This window comes from Vanessa atalanta, chromosome 30 (assembly GCF_905147765.1).
Source record: "Vanessa atalanta chromosome 30, ilVanAtal1.2, whole genome shotgun sequence".
NCBI lineage: Eukaryota > Metazoa > Arthropoda > Insecta > Lepidoptera > Nymphalidae > Vanessa > Vanessa atalanta.
This window is the reverse complement of record NC_061900.1, coordinates 1,650,458-1,665,424: the sequence shown is the minus strand read 5'-3', so window position 1 is coordinate 1,665,424 and position 14,967 is coordinate 1,650,458. Positions and strand designations below refer to the sequence as shown.

Below are 14,967 nucleotides of genomic sequence, written 5' to 3'. Positions count from 1 at the left end.
GTGCAGTTTTCTGTTTTATTTTAGTTTTATTCAAAATGTATGTAGTTTACGACTTGATAAAGGAGGAAGGAATTTGAAAACTGACGAAGGTTTCCCTACTCTGACTGTACAACGGGTTGACTTATGGCTCTTCCAGACAACTCAATCTGAGGGATTGTTTAACAACATCTGGGTAGCCGCAGCCATAAAATATGTCCTGCATAGTTGGCTGGTCTCCCTTCTTCAATCGGTCAGGACATCATGAATTATTGACAGTAAAATTTCAAATAGAAGTAAAACGAAACTGCAAAAGAAATTGACTTTTTTGTAATTTCAAAATCGTTGCATTTCATGATTTTAACTTGCTATGCTGACTCTGAGTTTACTTGGTGGTAGCGCTTTGTGTAAACGTATCTATGTAGGTACCACCCAGTCATCATAAATTCTACTGCCAAACAGCAGTATTTAGTGTTGTGTTCCGGTTTGAAGGCTGAGTGTGTGTGTGTGTGTGCACTACAGGCACAAGGGAGATAACATCTTAGTTCGCAAGGTTGGTGGCGCATTGGCGAATGGCGATGTTAGTATTAAATATTAACCATTCCTTAACAAGGGTTATTGATATTGGTGCCAAAATATTTTTATATTAATTTAAGTGCTTATGTGTTATATTCAGTGATCGAATAATCGGATGCATATTTACCTAAAGTTATTTTTTCGCTAAGAATTATGGAAGCGTCTTCTTAAAACATATTTTTTAAATATAAATCCCGGGATTTCAAAAATTCGGGAATGCAAAACTAATTGCATACGAAGCATGTAGACGACTTATTTAGCGTGTAGTATTATGAATTTAAAAAAACCCGGGACTCTGGTATTACATAATTATTTATATGTGTCTTTGTTTAAAGTTCAAGGCACCGAGTTGTTTGTCGCTATGTAGAGTGAAGAAAGAAAATTACTTATCTTGACGTTTGCAATGACAGTTTGGCAATTAACTTTATAACATTAGCCAGCACCCGATCTATAGTCGGAAATCACTAAACGAAAATCCTCAAATAGCTTGATTTTTTACGATCGATACAAAAATGCATTCCATATTAGCAAACACCTGAACTTAATTCTATAACCAAAACACTGTATTCGTCGATTCCGGAATCCCGGGATTTTTTCGATACAAAAGTGCATTCCATAACAGCCAACACCTCAACTTTAGGCAAATATGCATCCGATTATTCGATCACTGGTTATATTGTTTCGACAGGCACGGGACTGTTCGGAGCGACGACGACGCAGGCGCCGGCGTTCGGCACGAATACGTCCACGTTCGGCTTCGGAAACACCACGCAGAATCAGGTATACTCAGATTATTTATATATTAGAAAATCAGAAGCGGGTTTAATTTTTTAAAAAGTACAATTTATTACCGAACTCTAAAATTTACAATTACTTAAACAGTTGTTGAAAAAATAAAATGAGACAAATTCTATCAAAATTAAAACAAATAACAATCTAAAAAAATATATGACAGAGCCTAAATTATGAGTCACGTCTATCTCGCTCGACGGATTCAAACCGAATAGGGCGAGGTGCCTTTTTTTTTCTTGTATCTTGTTTGAAATAGTGCTGGCCCTACTGGCCTCTACAGCGTCACCGAATGTTGGGGCGAGTGTTAAAACTCTGCCTTAAGGTGAACCCTTTCGGGCTCAAGAGTGACGTTCGTCCTGGGTCTCCTATAAGATCGCACCTCGGCTCAGAACGTAGTCGGTGGGGCCGGCGAGGTACCGGTATACAGCCGCTTATGTAGCAACCGTCATCATAACCCCACTCTTAACCTGAGAAATGTCCACCAAAGATATTGTTTGATTATTGTTGCATTTAAATAGCGTGTCGCATTACAAATGAGTACAGCATACAGCCGTACCACTAAATAATAACAAAAATTACATTTGAATACGTCATTGTATAATTTTAATGAATATTCCAGACTACGGGCGGCCTGTTCGGAGCTAAGCCGGCGACGACGGGCTTCGGCGCTCCGGCCGCCAGTACGGGCTTCGGTGCCTTCGGCAGCGGAGGTTTGTTTGGGGCGAAGCCTCAGCAGACCACCGCGCCCACCTTTGGCTCTACCGCGCCCAGTATGTACTTATTTTATAAATACATTTAAACGTCATAGACACACGTTAAACTATAAATGCGATGCCAGACATGAGATTAATGATATTATATCCATTGTGTATATATTTACATTGTTTACCCGCCCTTGAAACGGAAGTATCGATACTCAGTATTAATGTTGCCTGTACAATAATTTATGAGTAGGCGGTAGCCATCCCAGACGCAGAAACTCCCTACTACTTGTCCATTAAAGAGGTGCTATACTACAAATAAACTGACCAAAGTTTACATTATTATCTTAAGTAAATGAAACATTATTTTAATATATAATAATTATATTAACAAAATTACAGACACAATTAAATTGACAACGTTTGATAATTTAATGGCAATGTATGTTTTATTCTAAAAAAGTGCTAAAGTGCGCGTTTAAACAACAAAACTTGTATGAAGTCGCGGGCACAGATAGTTCTAAAATAAAAGTAGCCTAAGTTACTCCTTATTGCATCATCTATCTGCCGGTGAAAGTCTCGTCAAAATCAGGCCATTCGTTCCCGAGATACCCGTAACAAACTTACAGACAAAATTGTAAAAAATGTTATTTTGGTATACATACATATGCACTTATTAAAAAGCGGTTATTTTAATATTACAAACAGACACTCCAATTTTATCATATGTATAGCTTGAAATTCTTAGTGATTTGACAACAATAGGAAAAAATAAGTAAAAATAAAACCGCATATAAAAGAAAGAGACAGAGAAGAAAAGTGAGGGAAAGGTCGCCTGTTCACTCTATTTTAAGCCGGGTAAACGAATTTCTTTCCAAATAAAAAAGTACTATTTCTAAAATTTCGTCATTAGCGTTCGGCACGACCCCCGGCTTCGGTACGAACACGACGGGTTCGAGTCTCTTCGGTGGCTCGACGTTCGGGAAACCTCCGACGACGCAGGCGACGTTCGCATTCAACACGCAGCCTACACTAGGTGAGGAATATTTTTAGTCACATATATGTGCGTCCCTTGTCGATTCTTCTGGGAAACTACGGTCTGTTAATCTGCTAGTGATTGGGGGGGGGGGGGGTTTTAGCTCATTTAATGATCGTTAATTTTATATATTTCCTAAATTAATAATTTCTATGTTACATCTCAGGAACCGGTCTCGGTGGCGGCCTCGGCACGGCGTTCCAGGCGAAGCCGACCACGCCCGCTTTCGGCTCGCTCGGCGGCATGGGCACCGGCTCCATGTTCCAGGCGCCCGCGCAGAATAACACCTTCCGGACCGGTGAGATACTGCTCCCTACCTTTCTTTTTATATTTCGCCGGATAAACGCGTTACGCGTAAAAGTCGCACACTTGCTCCCTACTGTGTGTGTGTGTGTGTGTGTGTGTGTGTGTGTGTGTGTGTTAACAATGCGTCCCGTCGCCAGGTCTAGACTCGGGGCTGGGGGGCGGCGGCCTGTTCGGCAACACGTCCTCGCTGGGCGGGAACACGCTCGGCCTGGGGCAGCTCAACGCCAACAACACCAGTCTGGGGTGAGTTTGAAACTATTTTAATCTACTAAAGCGATCATTGTGATCACAGCTTTTTAAATATGCTGTAAGTCAGTTGAATATCAGTGATTCTCTTGCCCTTTCTTGTTGGGAACAAACGTGTTAGAGTATTGTTCGCTGATGATACCACCTTAAGTTTTAAAATTAATAGAAATTGCGGCATTATCGGACAATATTTGGACATATCGATGTTAATACGGCTCGCTTAGTATATTTCAGTATAATGTCCTACGGTATTATGCTTTGGGTTACCGCAGCCGCTATCCATACTGTATTTGAGCTGCAGAAAGGCACTATTCGCACAATCTATAGCATTATTGGTACAAGGAACAAACACAAACTTGTAACTCCTGTTACTTACTCAACTACATAGACTCGGTAACTTTTTTGTCGGGCTATGGGGCGTTCAAAATGATGCTGTTGACAAATAAAAAATAAAAAAAACAAATGGTAATGATTGTTTGTGTGCGAAAGGTAATTATACAAAAATTGAGTTTATGGTTGTAAAATAAACCGGTTAGTGTATGTGGTTATATGTGTATATGTGTATATTCCAGCAGCGGCCTGTCGGGCGCGTCGGCGGCGGGCAACGTGCACGAGCAGATCCTGTCGCTGGCGGCGCGGCCCTACGGCGACCAGCCGCTCTTCAAGGACCTGCTGCCTGACAATTGTATGTATACTTGTACTGTGACTACAGGAGGTTAGGATCAATAACATTTTAATTGATTTCACCAAAGAATACATTCTATTAGACATTGACGAATACAAAATTGACAATCAACAGAAGTATATAATTTATATGTTAGAAATTTATAAGTATATAATGTATAAATAACTTACTATTTGGAAGAGATTAATTATCTATAATAATCAAAGAATAATTTTACGTTAAAAATTTAACTATGGCAATACCTTTCGGTGTGCACTACTGCTGGGCGTAAGATTGACTCGTATGCCGTGACGGTGAACGGCATGCTCTCTCTCTCTTATCTCTGTGTGAGTGTTTGTGTTAGAGCGTTCGTATGTATGTTTAAACGTCAGAATTATTTCTCGTGACGAACTTTTCAAAATAGTTATCTTAATCCCTAAAACAACGATTCGACCATAAATGTGTATCACGTTGCGCTCAGCGCGCGCGGAGGACGCGCTGCGCGCCACGAACCCGGCGTGCGTGAAGGCGGCGCTGCAGGGCGCGCACTTCCGCGTCGCGTCGCCGCCCTCGCGCCTCGCGCTGGCGCCGCGCCCCGTCGCGCACGACCGGGTACGTCTTCCAATTGAATCCACTGTCTTCGTTTAATATTCAGGTGATCTAACCACTGGGCTATCGCTTTTTTTGGTGATTTTGCTAATCGTTTTATATGATTTTTCCAGAAGTCGCTCTTCGATGGCCTAGAAGAATCGGACGCCAGTCTAGAGGATAAGTTGAGTTTGAAACCGAGCCGGAAACGTTTAGTTCTCAGACCGAACACACGTACCGACGACGATGTCGCGAGACACGAAAATAACGGGTAAGTCTGAACTAATATAGATGATGATTCGAGAACATTCCAATTGCCGCCACAGCTAGTATCGGAATACTTGGCGTTGATGTTTCGAGCCTCGTTCAGTTTCGCGGTCAATTTGAAGGCAAAGCCAAATTGGCTTTAAAAAAGCTCAATCAACAACACAAATTAAGCACATGAAAATTCAGTGGTTTAAACCATCGGTTTAGATGCGTGCGTTCTAACCGCTAATAGAACGCGTGCATCTTAACCGATGATTTCGGGTTCAAACCCAGGCAGGCACCACTGAATTTTCATGTGCTTAATTTGTGTTTATAATTCATCTCGTGCTCGGCGGTGAAGGAAAACATCGTGAGGAAACCTGCATGTGTCTAATTTCAACGAAATTCTGCCACATGTGTATTCCGCCAACCCGCATTGGAGCAGCGTGGTGGAATATGCTCCAAACCTTCTACTCAAAGGGAGAGGAGGCCTTTATCCCAGCAGTGGGACATTTACGGGCTGCTAATGCTAAAAAAAAAAAAAAAATGTTCTAACCGCTGGGCCATCTCGACTAGGACTTTTATACTTTAAAATTTCAGCTGGCCTTCGTATATAGGCATAGGTGATCACTTACCGTCCCAATGCAAGACCTACTCATAAATAAAACTTTTCAACAGATCAATCGAAGACACATCCAGACAAGATGTGAACAACCAAGAGACGAGAGAAAATCAAGATCCGAAGGATTACATCTCGCAACGAGCGGAGAGGGAGATGATGAAACAGAGACACGTCGATAACAACAGTGAGTACATGAACATCGCCTTAGAAAGAGATAGGTACTGTTTAGTTGGTTCTAAAACTTTGTGTATGAACCGTGTCCTTTGTATGAAATCTATACGAAGTTAGAAGGAAGTTTGGGCGCTATAATACTCGGTAGAGTATGGAGTTAGACAGAGATAGCTAGACATCCGTCTCCAAAAGAAATTAATTTATAAATTACAATTATTCGAAATTAAAATCAAGATATTCGGTATTCAAGTAGGCTCGTAAAAACACTTTTGAATCGTCGTGTTACAGTGTTGAATTAAATGTAAAGCTACGACCGGTTCGGAAAGTAGATTCTACCGAGGAGAACCGGCAAGAAAGTCAGTAGTTATTTACCAACATTTTAATAACAGAGTATGTTGATAAAGTACTATTAAACCTAAATTAAAGACGCTGAACGGAAGCGACGTTCTGACAATTTCTTGAAGTCTAATTTCATATGATATAACATTTGTATTCAAGATTCAATAGCGCAATGGCTTAAGGATTGTCTGGCGATTTAAAGTCGCAGGTTCGATCGAGACCCCTTGTGCTTGTCGGCCCCACTCCCAACGCAAGCTTTAAACTGAATTAAGTAAAAAGGAATATTTGTTTTTTTAATCATTGTTTTTAAAATGAATTAAGCTTAGATTTAGAATGATATTCTGAGAAGAGCCGGCAAGAAACTCAGTAGTTACTCTCTTCCATAATCTGTGTTATAAATATAGACATATATTGAATAGTAAGTATATTATATAGTATATTTGAGATGTCAATTAATTTATGGTTCGTACTTGTTTCAGACGTAGACTCGAATTCCGATAGACACGGCAGTTGGTAAGTAGTTTTGTATATTTTTATAGACATATGTATTAAATAGAGATGGATATTTGATTGTATCGTGAAAATTCCTGGTTAACATGTTGGTGGTGTAGCTAGGTATAGGCATAGCATCGCCCCCCGCCCCCCTCCCAGAAAAACTTTACAGAACTATAGAAGTGCAAAAATACCTAGCTACGTCCATGAATAAGGGTCTTTTATTTCGTGGTCCCACTGTTGGGTAAATATACTCCTTTTAAGGAGGTTTTGGTCTGTATTCCATGATGTACCGCTACTAAAGGGTGAATCGTTTCAAAGTATCATCTGACACGTGCTGGTCACCTCACGATGTGTTAGTTAAACGAATATTAATTAAAAAAAACCTTTAAGAGTAGATTGAACAGGTTTCTTTTGGATGGGCGTGTACCACCTTCGTTTTCATCTACACTTTCCATCAGGTGATATGGAAGACAAACCCCTATTCCATAATAACTAAATTAAAAAAAAAAGTGTATAAAACTAATATCATTAAGTTTTTCAATTGTGTTTAATCACGAAGTCGTCGTCTGTAACGAAGTTACTTTTGCTTTATCGTTCGTTCGTTATGGTTTAAATGACGGACACAATGAAATGAATTAACAACTTTTGAGAATAGTTAAATGAGTAATAAAATTACAGACAATAAGTTATATTAAACCGTATATATTAGAAAGAGACAGAGAGAGAAAGAGAGGGAGAGGGAAAGGTCGCCAGTACGGGGCATACGGCTTTTTTCTTACGTAACGATTTCTACCAGTTTACTGTGAGCTGCGTAAAAGAACTGAATTCAATTAATTCCCTAAAAGATATATTATAAATAATTCGAACCCATAAAAAAATCATCCTGTATTTTTTATCTATAGGTATGGTACTTTTTCATTAAATTGATGAAAAAAAAAACAATGACAAAGTATTAGAAGATACAATATGATTCAATGTATAATAAATGAAAGCATGCTAGTACGTTATGAGGCTCTCGACAATTTATGTAGTCCTAGTACTTTTAGGTACAAGATAGATTTACTATAACGCATGTAGTGCTTCTGAAGCTCTTCGCGTTTTATGTTCGCCTAGTACTTGTGAGTACAAAAGAGACCTTGGATTAGACTTACTAAACGGCTCTATCTAGTGCTTATAAAGCTCTTAGCGTTGTATGTTCGCCTAGTACTTGTGAGTACAAAATGAGACAGGTCTGCAGACTTACTTGAAAAGTTATAAGTGCTTATGTGATCAGTAGGCGTTATATTTGCCTAGTACATGTGAGTTTAAAAGAGACCTCGGTTTGGTCTTAGTAAACGGCTCTATCTAGTGCTTATGAAGCTCTTCGCGTTTTATGTTCGCCTAGTACTTGTGAGTACAAAATGAGACAGGTCTAGACAGACTTACTTAAAAGTTATAAGTAGTGCTTATGTGACCACTATGCGTTTTATATTTGCCTAGTACATGTGAGTTCAAAAGAGACCTCGGTTTGGACTTACTAAACGACTATCTAGTGCTTATGAAGCTCTTCGCGTTTTATGTTCGCCTAGTACTTGTGAGTACGAAATGAAACAAGCTTAGACTTACTTAAAAAGATATATGTAGTGCTTATTGACCTCCAAGCTGTTTATGTTTGCCTAATACTTGTTAGTATAAAAGATTGAAGCTGAGTTCTAGACTGGCTAACCGGCTCTATCTAGTGCTTAAGAAGAAGCTCATCAAGTTTTATGTTGACCTAGTGCTTGTTAGGAAAACAGACATCCAGGTTTTGACTTTTATTTTTGTTTACTGTGTTGCCTTTACTCTCTTGGTGTATAAAACAATGAGAACAAAAAGGCCTCTAGGTCTAGACTTTAAAATTCTAGACCGACAGTAAGTATGTAGGTATCTAGCTAATTGCAATTGAAGTAGGAATAAAGATAAACAAACCTTAGATTTATTGTATTTCATGCGATTTGCTAATAACTCAGCTACATTGTGCACTACTAAGAGTTTATGATTAATATATCTTTATTTATAATACAACACTATTACACTTAACTACTTATATTCACTTTAATATTACTTCAAAAAATCCGATAACAGTTTCGTTGACATTCAAAACGCCCTTTATTCACAAATCCATAGAGAATATCATAGAGAAAATGAAAATGATAATTTTAAAAAATATTGTAATGGCGGCCAAGGGACATTTTCCTTCTATGACAGGCCGTCGCTAGATATTCGGACAGCTAACCGTATAGACGAGTACCGCCAACCGTCATCCTTATATATCCGGCCGCGGTGTTGCTATTTGTGACTTTTCTTCTAACAATAGATTAATCAAGCTCTCGATCAATGATATCGCGTCATTTTGTTTATTTGATTTGAAAAACATATGTTTGTGTGTATGTAACTGCCCTCCTATACTGTTTAATTTGGTCCCTATGCACTCAGACAGCTAATGTAAGTTTAATATAATTTTCATTGCAGGCTCGACTCGTCCCAAACTTGGTCAGAGAAAGGAAAGAGAATTGAATCTGGCGAATCGTCGCCGAGACTGTATCCGAACTTAGGTGAGTATTATCATTTTTCGTGAATATTTGAAATGATCCTTTAAATTGTTATGTTTTTTTATAAATATCGAAGTTTTATTATTTGTGTTGAAGTTTTACTCGGCTTTAGGTAGGTTCGTCTGGGTACCATCCAATCATCAGACACTCTATCGCCGAACAGAACAAATACTTAGTATAGTTGTGTTCCGGTTTGAAGGTTAGTGTGTAACGAGGTCCCTCGATACACACTAACCTTCAAACCAGAATAACGGCGTAGTTAAGGAATGGTTAATGTTTCTTACAGCGCTTGTTTCTTTGGATGTGACTTGCCAATCTATCTACGAAATTTTAATGTATACTCTAAACAAGCATTGAATAGTATGACTTATTACGAATTTTAGGAATTAAATTTATGCAATTCTTCCCCTTGAACTACGATCAAATCTTTCGGCTGGAGATCACTTACCATCAGGTGGCAAAATAACGAGACGAACTCACAGCCCATACATGGCTTTACTACCAAATAAATATACTTGCCGTTTTTCCGAAGCGATGTTTTTGATTTTCAAAAAACGACGATAGACATTGCGATCCTTACACCGATATTATGGTGTACCGACCATGTTAAATTAATTAGTCGGTTTTGATAAGATTATCTCATCGTTATAATTATTATAAATTGTTTTCAGATAAAGAGTTACCAGCGCAAGTACCGGAGAGACGGGCGAGCTGGTGAGTCATTTGAAATCATTAGTTTCGTGTTTGTTGTCGACCAACCCGCTTTGAACTGTCGTGGTGGGATTAAACTAACGAAAGAGTATTTATCTTGTATTCAATATTAATTATTGTTGCATCAGCTCAGTAGTTTGGCTTATAGAGTCGTGATGGACCACAGATACATGAATCTTCACCGATGATTCTGAGTTTAACTTTACCAGTTAAATAATGTGCCTAATTCGTGTTTGTAATTTATTTCGTGTTCATCGGTGAAGGGTGAGGACCAATTTTGGTGATATGAACTCTCAATTCTCTCTCATGAGAAGGTTAGACGCGATTGGTCCAGTTTGTCGTACAAAATCGAACCAATGTTTAAATAATCGAACCAAACCGAATATTTGACAATGCGAAAAATAAATCGTCAATTGTTGTAATCAGTGTATATTATGAGTTTAAAAATGGTTATTTAATAACGAAAGTCGATAATAATAATTAATTCAACAATCCATAAATAAAAATGCATTTTCTTTATTTCTTTTCAAACGTTCCTGCTTTGGTCTCGTTTTTGATGACGTCACTTGCTTGTCGACCTCGTTTGCCTACTGTATGTGGATTATATGTGCCACAGATTACAATACAGGCAAGTGACGTCACCGTCCCCATTGCAGCGGCATATTGTCAAAGTAGCGTTTTCGCGCGCTATTTAAATATTGAATTTTTATTTTGATATTTTTCAGCAAATATGTACTAGAATTAAAAAACACAACTTTAACTGGGTTCCTTAACCTCTACTAAATAATATAAAATGGATTTTAAATACCAGTCATATAGCCTATTGTGTATTGGTCTAACGCTATTGGATCAATTAGGAATTGGGCGATGCTATGAGATATTATATTTCATTTGATAGTCTGTGTTGAGTCGCCAACTCAATGTTGAAGGGCGACGATCGCCGCGCCCGTCCCCCCCTTTCTTTAGCCCTATGGACTCTCAGAACTGTCCTATAAGAGGAGACATTTCACCAATATGTGAATTTTCCACAATCCACTGGGCAATTTCGGCTCTTAGCAATGTCGTAATTTAATTATAAACGATGTTTTAAACATCAGGTTAACAACGAAACCACTGAGGAAGCCGCTGGTGTCGAATCCCGAATCCGCCGAGAACTCCGTCAGAGAATTGGGCGTGAGATCAGATCGAAGCGCTGAGGACAAGGAGAACATCGACACCTTATCTGGTGAGTTGTATCTGTATCAGTACATATACATATATATATATCATAATATATAAAAGCGAAATACCACTCCCTGATTAATCACGAAATCTCAGAAACTATAACACCTACAAACTTGAAATTTTCCAGCTAGGTTCCTTATAGGGTGTAGACATCCGCTAAGGATTTTATGAAACTCAACCCCTAAGGGGGTAAAACGGGGTTTGGAAGTTTGTGTTTAGGTTAAGCCGCAGGTTCAGCTAGTATAATATTTATTCTCTTTCCCTTCGTGTATTTTTTTTAAAGATAATTTGGAACGCCTCGTTATAAGAAATGACTAGTGTTCCTATTTATTGCTTAAATGGAGGGGTTCATTTAAGCTTCAAACTTGTGTAACGAGTGGGACGAAATCCTCAGCAGTTGGATATATCTGTACATATCCAACTGCTGAGCTGATCTGTGTTCATTTGTTTATAAATGCTAAGCAATTGAGCCATAAACGGATCTCCCCTCGCCCCCTAATTGGCAGTTCCCATATTTCGAGTGATAAATACTAAAACATTCTTCAAAAATTTGCAAGGTACGACAGGAGATCTTCATTTCTGTTGTCACCGCTGGGGAAAATTGCCAGGATGTTCGAAATGCGAGAAAATCGCCCATCAGATCAAAGGCGTTTACGGTCTTAACTTATATTTAATATACATTGGTTTAGTATTGTTTTGTACAATCTCTTAACAGTTTTGACAGGACTGAACACAGATTTAGAGTAGACTAGATACGGCAAGCCCGACCAAGCGTGCCTGAAGTCAACGGTGATGAATACCCGTGAATGCACAAACTTGACGCGCTACTATTTTATTGTATTATTCTGTTTGTGTAATAAAGGTTAGGCTTAAAGGTAGGTAGCATTGAAACCCCAGATAAGTTGTTTATAAAAGTGCCGAATGATATTGAAATGACGGTTTTTGCCTATCTGACGTCACACCTTGGCGGCTCGTGATTTAAGCCACGCGATATACAGATTAAAAATTACGACCTTTAATTTTAATTTAATAAAACAATCATTTTCTTGTTTGATTCAAAATCATATTTAAATATATATCGACATAAATTTGATTTTTTTTTCTTAACAAATATCATAATTTATTTTTCGACTACCGAAAGTACTTTTTTTGTGAACTCTTCTTGGGTGGTAAATTGAATCTATGGAAGTATTACCTACTAAGTAATTTTGTCGAAACAGCTGTTATTAATTTTAAAATCATTTTACGATCTTCAAGTATGGCTCGGGTGACGTCATCGTAGTTATAAAAGGGACGACAGGTTCGGTTTTCGTAATAACCAATGAACATGCGGTATTTGTTTACTCTAAATCTGTGGGACTCAAAAGTATTGCTATCCTTTTTTAGTACACGCTGTCAGAAAGAGTAGGAACGATACTTTAGTCCTGTCAAATTGAGAATGACATTAGAGCTATTATATGTAATTGGTATTAGTGATGTATTTAAAAGTAAATTAAATTAGTATTACTAGTTGTATATAACGCGGCTTCGCTCGCGTTGTAGGGACTCGTCGTTAGATTTTAGGTATAATAAAGTATATAGCCTAATCCAATGGAAGTAGGAAAAAAGATAAACAAACCTTAGATTTACGTATTTCATGCGATTTCCGAAGAACTCAGCTATGTTGGACACTACTAAGAGTTTATGATTAATGTATCTTTATTTCTATACACTTAACTACTTATTTCCACTTTTTACTTCCAAAATTCCGATAATACTTTCGTCGACGTTCAAAACGCCATTTTTCCGCAAATCCATAGTGAATATCATAGATTAATCAAGCTCTCGACCAATGATATCGCGCTAATTTGCTGTCGAATGTTGTCTATTTGGCTTTTTTTTTCTGTTATGGTTGGAATAGAGTGTACGTTGTTGAATTTCAAGCTGGATTCATAGCAAATGTCATCAAATTCAGATCAGTAGTTTGGCTGAAATAGTGACAGACAGACGGATAGTGAGAGCCGAGATGGCCCAGTGGTTAGAACGCGTGCATCTTAACCGATGATTTCGGGTTCAAACCCAGGCAGGCACCACTGAATTTTCATGTGCTTAATTTGTGTTTATAATTCATCTCGTGCTCGGCGGTAAAGGAAAACATCGTGAGGAAACCTGCATGTATCTAATTTCAACGAAATTCTGCCACATGTGTATTCCGCCAACCCGCATTGGAGCAGCGTGGTGGAATATGCTCCAAACCTTCTCCTCAAAGGGAGAGCAGGCCTTTATCCCAGCAGTGGGACATTTACGGGCTGCTAATGCTAAAAAAACGGATAGTTACACTCGCATTTATGATATTAGTATAGATTATTTGTGATAGTAGCGTAGTGTAATATGTATGTTTGTATAGTAGATTAGTTCCATACGCTTCTAGAATATTTGAAATGTTTACTGTTTTTTTTTTTTTTTTTAAATCACAGATCCAAAGTTTTCTGTACAGATAGTCTCATGTTGGTGTGTTTTAATATGAAAATATTGAAGTAAAGCGTATACCTTAATAGTTGGATTTAATTATATGAACTATATAATGAGTCTCTTAGCACGATCCCCTCTGGGTAAGTTTGACCCACTCATTAGATATTCCACCCCTAAGCAGCAATCATCTTAGTTCCCAGGGTTGGTGGTGCGATGAAGAGATGATTAATATTTATCACAGCGTTAATCTCCATGGGAGATGGTGACCGCTTACCGTTTGATGGTCCATTTGTTATTTTTATATCTTATGCCCTCCGTGGTCGAGTAGTATGTACACCGAGGTTTTCATGGGTACGCCACTCCGAGGTCCCGAGTCGATGTAGAAAAAGTTCATTAGTTTTCTATGCTGTCTTGGGTTTGTGATGCCGTCGTTACGTCTGATTTTCCATAACACAAGTGCTTTAGCTACTTACATTGGGATCAGAGTAATGTATGTGATGGTTTTTATGCCCTTATCCAGGTCTTGGGCTATTTTCATGTTAGATTTCATTAAACTCGGTACAGCGTGGAGTTTATGCTAGTTGACTTCCAGGCAGGAGACATGACATACTTATATAATTGTATTTAACTAACATGACTCAGATGTTGAATAAGAGTAACTACTGAGTTTCTTGCCGGTTCTTCTCGGTAGAGTCTACATTCCGAACCGGTGGTAGCTTCACTTTAAATAGTTTGTTAAATGACGATTCAAAAGTGCTTGTAAAAGCCTACTTGAATCAAGTGTATTTTGATTTTGATTTTGAGTAGTTAGTCGTTAACAAACGGACAAATATTTTCTACATTAGTTCTTAATTATTTTGTATACAATTGTTAGTTAATTAGATTAATACAACAGTTACTCATCGCATGAATATTCGTTCATTCTGTAATTAATTCGTCCATTGACTCGTTCGTTTCCAGTTTCCGAGGAGGAGAACGTCCCGACGCGGGAGATGCCGCCGCATCCGGCCGGTGTGAAGCTGACGAGACCCGGGTACTACACTATACCGTCGCTGGAGGAAATTACGAGTAAGCGTCTATCTGAAAACTAGGTTGTCTTGCCTCAGAATCATTTGAAACGAGATGGCCTAATTTTCATGTGCTTAATTTGTGTTTATAATTCATCTCGTGCTCGGCGGTGAAGGAAAACATCGTGAGGAAACCTGCATGTGTCTAATTTCAACTAAATTCTGCCACATGTGTATTCCGCCATC

At 38.4% G+C, this 14,967-nt stretch overlaps 1 protein-coding gene across 1 annotated transcript in view; it reads left to right on the top strand.

The window, feature by feature from the left end:
* Positions 1-14,967, top strand: part of LOC125075163 (nuclear pore complex protein Nup98-Nup96) — a 42,197-nt gene that overhangs the window by 12,811 nt on the left and 14,419 nt on the right. Inside the window, exons 10-23 of the mRNA XM_047686786.1 lie at positions 1,241-1,332; positions 1,964-2,114; positions 2,959-3,081; positions 3,248-3,379; positions 3,525-3,630; positions 4,206-4,318; positions 4,779-4,909; positions 5,020-5,156; positions 5,810-5,937; positions 6,743-6,776; positions 9,249-9,331; positions 10,000-10,042; positions 11,137-11,264; positions 14,675-14,782. Coding sequence (XP_047542742.1) covers positions 1,241-1,332; positions 1,964-2,114; positions 2,959-3,081; positions 3,248-3,379; positions 3,525-3,630; positions 4,206-4,318; positions 4,779-4,909; positions 5,020-5,156; positions 5,810-5,937; positions 6,743-6,776; positions 9,249-9,331; positions 10,000-10,042; positions 11,137-11,264; positions 14,675-14,782 — 1,509 coding nt within the window. The remainder of the gene's footprint in view (positions 1-1,240; positions 1,333-1,963; positions 2,115-2,958; positions 3,082-3,247; positions 3,380-3,524; positions 3,631-4,205; positions 4,319-4,778; positions 4,910-5,019; positions 5,157-5,809; positions 5,938-6,742; positions 6,777-9,248; positions 9,332-9,999; positions 10,043-11,136; positions 11,265-14,674; positions 14,783-14,967) is intronic.